The 14387-nt window shown below is 40.1% G+C and overlaps 2 protein-coding genes across 4 annotated transcripts in view; one reads left to right on the top strand and one right to left on the bottom strand.

The window, feature by feature from the left end:
* Nucleotides 1–4075: 4075 nt before the first annotated feature.
* ubxn2a (UBX domain protein 2A) lies at nt 4076–10174 on the bottom strand. 2 transcript variants are annotated; one of them, XM_026143199.1, is made up of 7 exons: nt 10053–10174; nt 9619–9681; nt 9275–9386; nt 7962–8071; nt 5895–6032; nt 5416–5577; nt 4076–4687 (listed from the first exon to the last, which is right to left on the bottom strand). In XM_026143199.1, exons 2-7 carry the CDS (start codon nt 9660–9662, stop codon nt 4504–4506), a joined length of 750 nt encoding a protein of 249 aa, XP_025998984.1. In that variant the 5' UTR covers nt 9663–9681; nt 10053–10174; the 3' UTR covers nt 4076–4503. The 2 variants fall into 2 exon arrangements, with proteins under 2 accessions (XP_025998984.1, XP_025998985.1); XM_026143200.1 differs by lacking the exon at nt 9619–9681 and having other exon boundaries at nt 10053–10173.
* Nucleotides 10175–13021: 2847 nt separating this feature from the next.
* Nucleotides 13022–14387, top strand: part of atad2b (ATPase family AAA domain containing 2B) — a 64688-nt gene continuing 63322 nt past the window's right edge. For both annotated transcript variants that reach the window (XM_026142806.1, XM_026142805.1), the window contains exon 1: nt 13022–13275. In XM_026142806.1, the coding sequence (XP_025998591.1) occupies nt 13177–13275 (99 nt within the window). In that variant the 5' untranslated portion in view covers nt 13022–13176. The remainder of the gene's footprint in view (nt 13276–14387) is intronic.

The raw sequence follows: 14387 nt of genomic DNA on the forward strand, positions 1-14387 counted from the left end.
CTCCTGCGTTCAGTACGGTGACGCGCTGCGCCCTACAGCGGCCGCACCGGTGTTTCACATGGGAGATAGTGGCATCATTTTACAATCAAGCCACTATCTCTCACTATCGTCTCCTTTAAGCTCGGGTCAAAAACACCAACCTTTGAATTCCTATATTATCTATATTTATCACTTATGTATAAAATAAAATATTTTTATCAGTCTTTCTTAGCTCCTGTGTTATTGTCTAGTTAGTTATCTGACGGTCTATCACATATAGGAATCTTTTATTAGTCCATTATCGGTGCTTCACACTGAGAGTCTTCCAGTCATTGCAATCCACGAATCCCATTCATGGGAACTGGCAGTTGCTACAAGTGGAATGTATGCAATGCAGTTTGGTTTCATATCTTCTTGCATTAGTGTGCTTCTTTGGAAGAGGGAGCCGGAAACGGAACTCGTAAAAAATGCGCTCAAGAATTTAGCTGCATATTTCTTACAATGCATTATTATCATCATCAACGTCTTCACTATTATATAGTAATTGTGCGGATTTAGTCCCCGGGAAGCACCAAAATCCAGACCTAAAGGCCTACAGATCTATAGTGGCAGCAAATCCTAAAAAGAAATGATGCCGTTCAAACTAAGCATTTTTTTTTATTGTTGCGTTTTTTATTATGATAGGCAAAGAAGCCGGACGAAAATGTCAAATTCAGATGATTTGCATGAGATTTGCGCAATCTTATCAGAGAGGCAAACAGTGAAATGTAATGTGAAAAATGCACTTCCTCTAGAGATGGTAGGACAGATTATTTTGTGTGTTTAATGAAAAACAATATTCCTCAAACACGTGTTTTGACTGTCACATCTATTTTATTCACAGTCTAAAGCACATTTAAACAACAGGAGTTGACCCAAAGTGTTTCAGAGGTGTGTTTTTTGCAGAAAGCAAACATGGCAGTGATTAAACTGCTCAGAATGTGTAAATTGATGCTGAGTCATATGACTCAGCATCATGTCATGTGTCAGCCATGTGTCATGACTTATGAGATATCTCATAAATCATAACACATGGCTCTTACCTGCATAAGCTGCCTTTGTAGTTTTAAAGTATCGGTATCAGTATTAGTATTGGCGATACTGGCCCTGTATTTAATTGATATCGGATTGATACCAACATTTGCAACTGTAGATGTCTCCAAAGTGTCCCCTAGACTTCAGTTTTAAAATGCACAACTTTACAGCAGAAATAAACATGTTTACAGCCTTATACAAAAAACAGTTTTGTCCTGCATGACTGATTTCTGACTACATAATAACTGTAATGAGTATGAAATCTTAAACTGGGTGTTTTCTTGGTTGCCATTTTGGTGTTTGGTCCAACTGAGATGCTGAGGGATGGTGCTGAAGCTCATGCTCATATGTGAGCAACTTGTAAATCACAAAGTAAAGCATAGGTTGCTTTTTAAATGCGATAACAAGATAAATGTAGAGAATAGCTCATGGTTTTATTAGACTTCTAAGGAGGTGGGCCTCTTTTTGAAACCCGACCAACTGCCCTCTGCTGGTCATAACAGCTGGTTAAAGCAGGGGTGTCAAACTCCAGACCTCGAGGGCCGGTGTCCTGCAGGTTTTAGATCTCACCCTAGGTCAACACACATGAATCAAATGATTAGTTCATTACCAGGCCTCTGGAGAACTTCAAGACATGTCGAGGAGGTCATGTAGCAATTTGAATTTGTTGTATTGGATTTATAACATCTAAAACCTGCAGGACTCCGGCCCTCAAGGCCTGGAGTTCGACACCTGTGGGTTAAAGGTACTTCTGCATTGGCCTAAGTTTTATATCACCAACTAGACAAACAAAGCTTTGTAGTGTTAGCAGATGAAAACTGGATCAACAAAAAAGACTAATGGATTGTGTCACCCTCACCATTTCCATTTTTCTTATACAGTTTATGGAGTGGGTTACACTGTGCAATCTTCAAAATAAACGTTTTTCCTTTTACCATCAGCAGCGACCTCATGAACCTTCATACACAGGCTATTTACCAATATTGTCTTGTTTTAAACATGTGGTTGATGAACTTATTATAAATAACTAGCTGATAATAATCCTTTGTTACAATGGTCAAACAACAATTTTACTCCTCTGTTGGGAATGCCTTAGATTTGACCTTCCTTATCCCAGAGACAAGAGAAATATCCCAAAAACAGAAGTATTTATGATAATTATTTGCTGTTTGTATCAAGCGTTAGTCAACCTTGTTCACCCAGAATGTAAAATAACATGAATATAATAAAAAATGTCACCAGCTGCATAGTGCAAAAATATTTTTAACAGCGTCTTTTCACCTTCGCTGCCTTTTAAGAGTTTGATTTCTTTCAACTTCACACTACCTGTCTGCAATCCTGGCTTTCACTGTAGTTTCTTTCCCACAATTAGTCATACAAGTTGAGCAGGAAACTGCACGACAGAGTAAACTGAATTCAAGTTTGTGGTTGACTTTAACCACAGTTTGTGTTAAACCTGTTTCTTTTAGACAGTGAGCTAGCTGAGAGACTGCACTGAGGCACAGTAGAAGGTAAAAAGAACTGCGAATCATGTAAAATAACTGTAGTAGAGTCCAAGGATAAAAAATATGGAGCTGGAATTGTGCATAATATATTCACTTTAAGATGGACCCCGAAAAAGAAAGGAGGCCTTTTTGTATGGTTTGGGGAATTAGACAAACTCTGGAAAGGCCCTTTTCACTCTTTGATTTCACTCTTTAGTTTTCCAACTAAGCATAAGCAGCTGTTTTGGTCCCAGATGCTTACTCTCAGCGATCCTCCTCTCCTTCAAGCATGACAACAAACATGTCATGTAGACCTCAGCTACCTGAACCAAGACCTCTCCATAAATTCCAAGCATGCAAACCCCCTCTATGAAAACCACATTACCGACAAGGGCACAGGCACCGCGGCAGCAAAGTCGGGCTTATGACCTGCATTAGAATGGGTATGTTTCCGATAATGCGTGAAGAGGAATGTACGAAATGAAAAGGTCTGCCGCTGCTCGAGTAAAGAAGGTCATTCTGAGAGGAAATGTGGGGAGTTGAAGGGAAAGTAATTCCCTGCATGCTTTGCCTTATTAAATATGCAGCACAAAGGAAATATGGTCTGTTTTAACTCTCTAGCCCACAACCAAGCGATGCACCCAGCCTGCAGCTTCAGGTATAAAATCCTAAACATACAGTCAGATCAGCTTAGAGACATTTCTGCTGCCGGATTTCTTCGTGTGACCTTGACCATCCAGAGGATGTGAGCTCCTCTTCCTCAACTCCCCCCACCCCCTCCTCACCCGCCTTTAAATATTGAAGATGGATAATGGTGTTGGGCTTCATCATGAGGCCAGTGCTGAGAGCTTGGCTACAGCACACACACACAGACACACACGTAAAACCAAACACGTCACGTACAAAGAAACACAAGGTTCAATACTCAAGAAAGAACCGTCGGAATACGATGTTTGTGTTTGCTGGCAGTTTTTCCGTGAATCAGCATCAGATGTACGCTTAAGTGTCTTAAGCACCGCTGTGATGTCATCATTCCTCATCAGTGAGCCCTCCCTCCCTCCCTAATCTAAACCCCCTATTAGGACTGTAAATGCCAGCACAGATGTGGAGTAAGGTGCAGCATTGGTGCTTAAGAGTCCAGCCATAATCGCGTATCTGTCATCAGTAGTGAAAGCACAGCTAAACAAATGATATTAAAACAACACCAATTCAATTTGATCAATTTATTAAATGTTAAAACAAAAAAATGCAAAATTTTAAGGATTTTTTAAAATTTTATTTTGTCATACCTTGACATGTGATATGTCGGCCAATGATTTGGTCAAATAAAACAATGCATTTGACCGAAAGAAAAATCATAACACTACACAAGGCGAGATAGAGATTAAACAGCAAGGCAAACATAAATACTTCTTTTGTATCACAGTACTGTGCAAACAAAAAAATCACATGTTTGTAAACTTAAAACCTCAGCCCCTTATATATATATATATATATATATATATATATATATATATATATATATATATATATATATATATATATATACTGCTGACTGTGCAGAAAAGGTGGTAAATCACAATTTGGGAAGACTTGCTTGGTGGTGATGGTGGTGGTATTTTGCATGTGTGATGGGGCGGATGGAGGTTTCACACGTGGCAGATTAAACAGATGGAGATCCCTTGGAGGACCATCTGCATGGGCGACAGCCTATATAGTTTTTCAGCAGATTTAAGAAGGTCTGACGACAGGTAACTGCTGTCCTCCAGAGGAAGGACAGCACCTTTTGCAACTAAGCGATTATATCGTTAATAAAGTTTGAGCTAATCCCACACGGGGACAGTAGAAGGAGACAGCAGCTGTCAAATGCGAGTGCTGTGGACCTTGAGATTGCTATCAGGGGGACACAATGAGTCAGTGAGGGGGAAAAGCAGCGTGCTGTGTGTGAATTATGGGCTCGTGTTGGTCAGGAGTGTCCAAATGGAGCCTGTGTGTTCAGGGCTCTCTGTACAATGACAGCGTTGGTCAAATCCGCTTCTTCCAGACTTAATTCTTTGTTGGTGAGCTCTCGGAAAGGAAGAGACGTCGTCAGGACGAAAGGTGGGCAGCTCCTCTGGCAGCGTGACACGAAATCATGAACATCAGCGATCCTGGAGGAGAAAAAATATAAATAAATTAAACATCAAGACTGGAGATTTAAATAAACGAAACAAACAAACTGCCATCGTAAATACAGAAATGAACATGTCTGCTCCTATTAAAACTTTCCCAGCCAAGTACTCCAGTCCCTACTGTGACACGTGACTTCTGTATGAAGCACTATACTAGTACCATCATATATTATTAATAATGAGGCCCCAGTGTATATGAAGCAATCCTATGTAAGGCCTGCTCCTCACGCTGCAGGCTGGAAGGGTTCAGTCCTCTCCATCCATCCTTTGCTTACTAACCCTGTTATATAAAAGCTGCACCAGACTTACGCAATCCCTCTCAGGGGATTTTATAGATCCACGCTGTTGCTGCATCTCAGATTATGTTTTCTGCTGCCCCATGCACTGTGGGGCAGGGGGACGTAACACGCAGCATGCCTCCAGCCTTTAACTCCAGCAGCCTAGAACAGAGCATTACGTAATCCTAACCCCCACCTACTTCACCACCTCCCAAGCTAGAGCAAACAAAAATCTTTTTTCATCCCTTCAACCACTTCTTTTTCCTGTTTGAGATTATGGGATTTACACGCAGCGCAGCAGGAGCAGAAAAGTGTCAAGATTCCTCTTACACAGCGCAGTTAGTCGGTCTTTAATTTGCTGATTCTTTCTCTTATTTTTGTCCTTTGATCAAACCGAAGATCGAGATGTGGCGTATTGGCGATACGTACCGATGCGATAGGTTAAACCTCTGCACCAGTCTCCTGCCGTCGGCCAACCAGATCTGCAGGGAGGTGACGGGAAGGGCGTGGTCTAGTGTTACCATGGGAATAGGAGGAGATTCTCCGTCCTCGTGCACAGATGGTGACCTGGCTACTACTCTGGGTGCCACACTGGGAATGGACAGAAGATAAATAGCAGATTAACCACCAGTTTAGGAGTGCGCACGCCGGGTTTACCATGCACACCGACGCCAGGAAAAAAAAATCTCATGCAAAATGTTTGCAGACTCTTTGTGTCAGTGATGGTGCAAAAATGTTTTGGTGCTCAGCTTGACAAGCAGACTCGTCTGCTGTGCCAGATTTGGTTGTGGGGTTTTTGATATTTGGATTTAGAGGGACACCTAGTGGTGCACGGTAGCCTTTAAATCTTGAGATCACACTGCACAAAATACAAAAACAATAGGACATTCACAGCGACAATCTCTCACCTGCCAAGTCTGTATCCTCGACCGCTGAAGGGATGAAAAGCCTTCTTCTTGGGAACGTAATTTTCCTCTGTCAGATCTTCCACGCTAATCTCCAGCTCCTCCTCTTCTGCTCTGCTCTCCCACTCTGCCGGAAGCTCCCTGGGATAGATTAAAGATCCGGATTGGAGTCCACTCAGATCAATCAATATGACAAATGAGCTGCACTAATAAGCTTTATCTAGCTTCAAGTGTCGGGCTTTGGTCAGCAGGGAGAATATCTTCCCTGCTAATTTCATCATGGGGGAGTGATCAAAACCAGTGAATCGAACCAAGGAGAGATGTTACATGTGACTTACATTCAGGCTTAGTCTGTCCCTCCTTCTTGTATGTGTGCAGCACATATAATTTAAGTAGGTCTGCATCAGTGTTCCCAAAGTGAATGGGTTCAAAAGTAATCAGACAATTGCCTACTTAATATTCCTGATCTAGCCCTTTGACATTTTGTCATTAGCCCATGATGAAAAGAGCTCCCGTTGATTGATTGAGAGCTGTCTTTTGGATTGAGGTGGCTACTCAGGAAATTGAGAAAACGGCAATCAAGCAGGTATACCAAGAAGCATGATTGGTTATCATCACTAAACTCTGGCAAGTAGGTTTGATAATGGACATAGATATGGTATTTAAACATATTTAAACTAAAGACAAAGAAAGAGAGAAAATAAAAAACAACTTCATTTGGCATTTATTCAAAGCGATCTAACGCTGCAGGCTCTGATTGAAATCAATAAAGTATTAACCCACGCCGGCGGTCTCAACTGAACGGGTCAATGCTATTTGAACTGACGTTCATTAAACACTTGGCTGGTGTCGAGGAGAAGTGGACCACCTCTAATTCATTAAAACTTTTTTTTTTTTGGCATTTTGATATTGACTTAACTTCTGACACCACAAACAACTTTGGGTCATGCCCGTGCCTGCCGTGGAGCCATGCCCAGACAATGCATTCATCAAGCAGCGGCAGCTACTACACACTTGTTAAAGCAGTTGTAAAATGTTGCTTAGTGCCCACTCAATAATGTTATGTTTTTGGTTTATGCATGTGAGACATGGGGAACCTGTCCACCGTGCACTCTGCTTTTTGCACCATAACAGCTGTGATGGACATTTTACAGATAAATTCAGCTGAATTGGTGTTTTTAGCTGTCCTGATTGTTTTAGTATAAGTGTGTTTTTGGTAGAAAAAAATCAGAAATTAGTATAACGTCTGCCACTTCTTTTTTTGTCCTCCCCTTGTCCAGTTTCCTGAATATTTTTAAGGTCAGACCGCACACCATGCAAAGATATGCCAAGCTTTAGGCTAACAGATATTTGGAAATCATCTTGTTGGTGTTATTATTGAGATTTGTCACGTATTCAACTATAAATAGGAACAAATGAGGTGTTTCAGAGAAAAGTCACGTGTCACAGTAGGGACTGGAGTACTTGGCTGGGAAAGTTTTAATAGGAGCAGACATGTTCAGTGGGGAGTGTTACATGGTCAGGTACTGGACTGAAGATGAGTGGAAAAAGAGCTAATGAATGAAGAAAAGCCTGGAGAACTATTGTTCAAGAACACTTTAAAAATGACAAGAAAATCTTTCTCCTTGGATGCGAAATGTTAAACAACTTTTGCACCTTACTGTACATTTCTCCCTAACACTGATAGCACATCTGCTCCGCAATGAGCACAAAATATAAATAAACATGTTTTATATTTAATTTCTGTATGACTTTGCTCTTATTAGGAGAAATGTGTTAAATTTATGTTACAGATTACTCAAAAAGATATTAAGATGATAAGAAAAATGACACCGTCTTGCCAATAACTTTTCACTGCCTGAGGAACAATAAGAATTGCACTATTAGTCTGAACACTCCCTTCTCATCAGTGAGAGAACACTATTTGAGGTCGTTAAGCCACCAAGAGTAATTAAAAACCATGATTAAAGCCTAGGATTTGATGGCCCTCCTTTGTGGTAAGGCAGCAAAAATCTAACTGAAGACATCGTTAAAACAGGAAGGTTATCCTGTTTCAGCCAGTCGACTCACCCCCTTTTGATGGCATCCAGGAACTCTTGATTCTCTGGAATGGAGTAGCTGCGAAAGTCCTCGTCATTCACAGTGAAGCCGTCCTTCCACAGCCTCACCACCATCTCCACCTGGAACCAAAGCAAAAAAAACCCCAATCAAATAGGCCTGACAGGATTCAGAGATAAAGTCGCCACACAGCTGTTAACCTCGGGAGGTCGGACTTTTACTGCGGACTGTTTATCCTGGCAACGAACGGGTAAACAAAATATCCTGTGATCACTGAAGCCTGGTGCTTGTGCTTTCAACTGAGATTTGCCTGACAGAGCTCGGCGAGAGTTCTCATTTGGAGAGTCTTACGCCACTTTCACTCACGCACCGCAGGCCATTGGAGGCAAACGTGAGCATGCAATTTTCAACGCAATTAAACAAATGTTTAGCCTGCCGGGTCCCTATTACAAAGGCTTTGTGAGGTTCGTCTGGGCACGTGCCAGAAAAACTACAGGTAATAGTTCAGTGATTTCTCTGCAGGCAAGTGCGTCCTGCATGGCTGTAGACACTCACTGTTCTACCTCTTTCCTGACTCCTCCATTTCTCTCCCCGTTTCCCTTCCTTAACAATAGCTTCTTGACAACCTGGGACACTGTGACCATTTCTGATGAGGCTTCAATGAACAGTACATAGGTCAGCTGAAGGATAGAGACATCTCCCGGGTCCTGTGTTAGGTCTTTTGCTGGGTTTTTCTCAAGGACATTACTTCCAGATTTTTTTTATTCTGTACTTATCCAGTTTCCTCAAAACTTTAACATTTTGGGCTAATAGTCCTAGAGGAATTACTTTGCTGGTGCAAAAATACTATTTATACTTCTCTTGTGGTGTTATCTTTGGCATTTTTCATAGTTTCAACTAAAGAAATGTGAACAAATTAAGTGTTTTTGCCTTAATGATGCAAAAATTGATTCTTTGCTAAGCTGTCAATTATTTATAGACATAACACTAGTTTCACTCCTTAAGTTTGATGCCTTTTTCTACTTAAATGCATTAAGTGGCTTAGCAAACAAAAATAACAATCCTGTGAAAATAGTCAGATACAAGGACCGGACTGAAAATGAGTGAAAAAGCAGCCAATACTGATGAAAACCAATTTTAAAAAATGACAAGTGAGTCTGGCTCCTTGGAAGCATAAATGTAAAGCAATGAGGTGTGGCTTAAGACTCTTGCATAGTACTGTGTATACTTTACTTAAATGTTGTGTTATTACTAGTCTATAAGCTCAGAAATGTAGGCTGGACATTTGCAGAGATCTGGCTCTCAAGTGTGAATTTGTCTCTGACCTTTGAAGTCCCTGAGGCATCGTAACAGATCTTCTCCACCTCATCGAGGAGGTCTTCCACAGAAAAACTACGACTCATTGGAGCTTCCTCTTCATTGTCCTCACTGACCACCCTTTATGAGAAGAAAGTGCAGGTATTCACTCATCATGCTTATTGAATGTCAGTCTACAGTCACAAGCGTTAATGTGCAAGACAATGCAAAGCAAGTTCACACACCCCAGAATATGTTATTATTATTATTATGTCCAACCCAGTTATTTTCAGATTATTTCACATCCACGGCATCAATTCAGTTACAGGACTTCATTTGCCTAGAAGTGGATTTAACAAAGAGAATGACTTACCATTGTTCATCTTTTTCACTCTCCACAGTGTCAGTTTCTTTCATGTCTTCCTATGTTTCCCATCTAAGGAACAAGCGAGCACACACACACACACACTAGCGTGGTTGATGTTCAATATTTTGGAGGGTAACCTTTTATTGTCTTAGCGGCGTATTATGTACACGTGTGGAGTAAAACTGTGCTACACCGCTTAAAAATGACCTAAAACGGATCATTTTTATAAAGCACTACGTGATCGATAGATAGCCAGACAGCCAAGCAGCCTGCAGCTTTATCGTTATTTATGCAAGTGGGCGGCAGAAAGCGATGGACCCGCAAAGAGCAAAACACACACGCAGGAGCCGGTCGTAAAAACGAGGATTATATGTCAGCATAAACACAACAGATGCCCATTAGCATGCGCGCATAAAGGGTAAGGTCGAATAGTGAATTACCAGTCCGTGTTTTAATCGGTTAATCCAGGGCTACACATCTGTAGCCATAAGTTTCAGGGTAGCGGCGCTTCTGCTGAGCAATACATGTGACGTAACAGTGCCGTAAATCCACTCGCGATGTCGCGGTTGTACACTCTTCTGTGCTGAACTCAGCAGGTCTTCTCTCCCAGCTGAAACTCACGATACAGTATTAGATGGCATGGAAAGCCCACTGGATCCAAACTTGTGTGCGTTTGTTTCTATTTAGAGGTAAGATGTCTCATATGGCTCAACTCTATGGAGGGCTTAAACTACCAAAATACAAAACAAATAATTAATGACTCACTAATAAACACGCAGGGAAACAAACACAGACAAAAATAATTTAATATAGTTTTCTGGTACATTTTCTTGCAGAAGCTTCTCATACGCCCTGAGGACCAAAACTACCAAAATTATAAATGAACAGGTAAATAAATCAGTAAAAAACAAATAACAATTTTAAAAAAGCTATCTTACTGAAACGCACAAAATCTCTTTTTGGTTGTTTTAACTGAGGAACAGAGCAACCAAACCTGGCACACAGGTACATCTTCCACACTGGATGTGATCATATTGCTTTGGTTCAAGGTTCAAGGTTCTTTATTTGTCACATGCATAGTTATACAAGTATAACACACAGTGAAATGTAGCAACCTGTCTTTGAAGCTGACAGGTGATTGCTTATGGACATTCTAGGCTCTGACTGCCTCACTGAAACTCCAATACATTTATTACGATATATTTACTACGTTGATCAGTGACATCCCGCACTCAGTAGTTTCAGTCGCTCATTTGGAAGTTTGGAAAAATTTGTCTTGGATCCAGCCCTCTATACAACATCACTGGTTATTTTACTTGTAGTTGTTTCAAATGCCTGAATGTAAATCACTTTCTGTGGCCTGTAGTTGCCAAATCGCTGTGAATTGCTTCCTGTAGGGGTACAGCTTTGGGCCCCTCAAGGTTCTCATCTATATCACATATTATGTTCCCTAACAACCACCTCTCAACAGGTTTTAATGACCCATTTGTAGCAGTTATGCACTTAAATTACCTTTCACGTGCATGACACCACTTTCACTGTACAACAATAACATTTAAATTGTTGCCTATTTGTTATTGTGACGCAAAACTTGAATAATGCATGATATATTATGATGTCATTATGTTGCACATTGTAGCCAATAGAAACAATACTACAGCATGGTCATTTAATAGTCAAATACAATTCAACACATCAAATATAATTTTATAAAAGATCTTTTTATTTTTCCCCATTCATTTGCTTACTTATTAAATGTGCCTCGTATTTATGAATTTGGCATACGTTTATACTTTTTTGACATAATTATAGACATTGTGCTTGAGAAATAATATAGCATCCAAGGTGGCATGTTCAGTATAAAACACACCCTTAAACTTATTTTCATTATCTTTGAATCAATTATCATTGTTAGCAAATGTATTATTATAGTATTTTCACTACTTCTAATAAAAGTAGTAATTTAAACTTGACATATGTTACATCAATTATTAAGCAGCTACACAGCGAAGATGGTGATGTATGGTGTGAAAAACAGGCTGTATTTCTGAAATTACGCTAATGAGAGATTAAAAAAAATGTTTAAAAATGAAAGGAAGCTCTTGATGGTAACAGAATTTAGTTTAGGTGTGGACTTAAATCATATCCAGGAAAATATGTTTGGTTAACATGAAATCCATGCCTGATCTTTGATGGCGTATCAGTGGAGAATGATTTCAGTGACCCTTGACCTTTTCTGCATTCCCATACCTTCTATTAAACTCTATGAGAACATATAAGCACAGGTAAAGAAATTTCATTTTTCAATCATCTAACTGATATTTCGATGGCGAGATAATGAACTGGACATGTGAATGAATCGTCTAGTTCACTTCATTTGAAATCGACAGCCTGTCTGGAGTGCATTGCCCACTTATGCTCAGAACAGAGTACAATGATAATGAAAACAGATTCCTGTTTCCATGTGAAAGGTTTAAATTTTCTTACATTTGTATAAAAAATATTTATTTGAGATATCAAATGGGAATATTTTATGGCACAAGGTTCTTAAGAAAGAAACAACAACATTTTGACATTGATTTTTAGAAACTATTGCTTGAACCAAAAAAGAGGAAAAAAAGAAGAAAAAAACCCAAAACAGATGGCTAGCACAGTTGCATCTTGACTCGAGCCAGAAATAGAACAGAAATCACACAAACAGTCATTTTTACTTGTGGGGATAAAATGACAGGGAGTGCAGTGAAAGAAGCAAGGCTAAAAGCATCAAAGTGAGAAGAGATTATTATTAATTCAGCCTCTTCTACTACATACTTGGAGGTCACAAAGAATTCAAAATTTGATAGTCAGTACAATTCAGCCCTGTCTTGCAAACAAAAACAGTTTTTTATGTTGTAGTAATAATAGCTTGTGTGATTATTCGAGTTTTAAAGATTCTGATTGCTGCTTTACAGGGCAAATCTAAATATTTTTATCATTCACAGACCTTTTACATTTGTTGATGTTTTAATATATATATATATATATATATATATATATATATATATATATATATATATATATATATATATATATATATATATATATATATTTGATGAAGACAAAGAGTGAATTGCTGCACATACTGGGCATCCAGGCTGCCCACTTCCATCTGTTTTCCTGCTGGCGTCAATTGTACCACCTTTTGTTATTCATTTGGTGACTTATCGTGCTTTAATAGTACTTAGCTGATTAACTGACTGTCCCCAGTGTACAATACAAGTACTTACCCATAGTAACATATCTGCATTAAGAATTACTGCCTTTGTGATATCAAGTATCCATGTAATAACAAAGATAGTAGGTCTTTTGGTGGTAATCCAGTCAGTAGAAATGAATGCACCTGCCAAACAGACTTAGAACCACCACACAGAGAGAGAGAGGGAGAGAGAGGCGGGGAGATAGGGAGGTAGACACAGAGAGAGAGAGAGAGAGAGATGGCGCCTCGAACTCGATCCTGCTCTCACTGAGGCAGTGTTTAGAGCCGGTTAGAGAGATTCAGTAAGGGGCAGACAAAAGAAAAAAAACATGGTGAACACAAGGAAAAGCTCACGGACTAGGAGCGGTCCATTCATCTCGTCGAGGACTAGGTCGTCGTCGAGAAACGAGCGAAACTCTGAGGAACATGTAAGCCGGTTTCTTTTCTTTACCGGCGAGCTAGCTGGCTGGCTAGTTTGGCTAGCTGGTTGCTAGCCTTGGCCTCAAGGTGCTCCACATAATGTATTATTCACAGCAAAATACGAGCAGTATCGACACTGACACCAACACAGTCACGCAGATACACAGTGTAAGACATGATTGCGGCTAGTCGTTTGCGTATCCTTCGCACTGAACGGATTGTACAGCTGTTAGATTACAAGCTAGCGATATGAACTGGCTATAGCTTCAACTTGAGTTCCCTTTGTTTTTGGCAATTTTAACCGGCTGACTTGTTCCACTGTTTTCACCATTAATTAGCCCACCCAATAAAGACAGTTGGGGTTGTGACTCAAGGCTGTTGGCACTACTATGTGTCGCTATCCTCGAAGTGTCAGCTTACTTATTATCTCACATATGAAGGGAGAAAGCGATAGTTAAGCTAGCATTGTAGGTTATAGTTAGCCTAGCAGCTAGCTTACAGTGGGGGGAAGGGAGTCCCAGGTTCACAACAGTTGGCTGGCTCGGGTCCGTATTTAGCAAGTCTGAACCTGGTGAACTTTGAGTTATAAATGACCCAAAGACCCATGGGCAAGTTGGTTTTTAGACTGTCCGTTTAAAACACACTCGTACAGTTAAATATTCCCATGTGTTCTTCGAAAGAATGATTTGATAAATGAGCTTTAGATTTTACTCCCGATCGCCCGACCTACAAGCTGCCTGACAGGCTTTGTTTCAAAATGTAAACATTGTGATTATGCAAGACAGGAAGGTCTGTATTTCCGTAATATTTACGATTATTAAGGCACTTAACACAGACAAAGAAATCATTTAATCAATGGGAAATATCTGTTGGTTGCTGTTAGCGCATTCCTGAGTTTTAATGGTTTGTTGGACGAGTGGTGGTACGTCGCAGAATTGTGGGTCATGATTCATGAAATACGTAGCTCCAGTCCAGACCAATCGATAGCACCCGATATTGCACTGTGTGAGTGTAGAACTGCACTCTTTGTAACAGAGTTGTAACTTTCCCACCTTTTATTTACATTGCCATATCACAAGAAGTCAGTGTAGTGTTGTACTCCATGCAACCAGCCATTTTA

The sequence above is a fragment of the Astatotilapia calliptera genome, chromosome 15 (assembly GCF_900246225.1).
Source record: "Astatotilapia calliptera chromosome 15, fAstCal1.2, whole genome shotgun sequence".
Classification (NCBI taxonomy): Eukaryota; Metazoa; Chordata; class Actinopteri; order Cichliformes; family Cichlidae; genus Astatotilapia; species Astatotilapia calliptera.

What these genes read in the sequence shown, in the direction of transcription:
- ubxn2a (XM_026143199.1), bottom strand. Translation starts at nt 9,662, where the DNA reads ATGAAAGAAACTGACACTGTGGAGAGTGAAAAAGATGAACAATG. An exon ending in AGTGAAAAAGATGAACAATG is followed by an intron (nt 9,387 to 9,618) that starts GTAAGTCATTCT and finishes CTTCTCATAAAG; the next exon opens with GGTGGTCAGTGAGGACAATG. An exon ending in CGAGGATACAGACTTGGCAG is followed by an intron (nt 5,578 to 5,894) that starts GTGAGAGATTGT and finishes GTCCATTCCCAG; the next exon opens with TGTGGCACCCAGAGTAGTAG.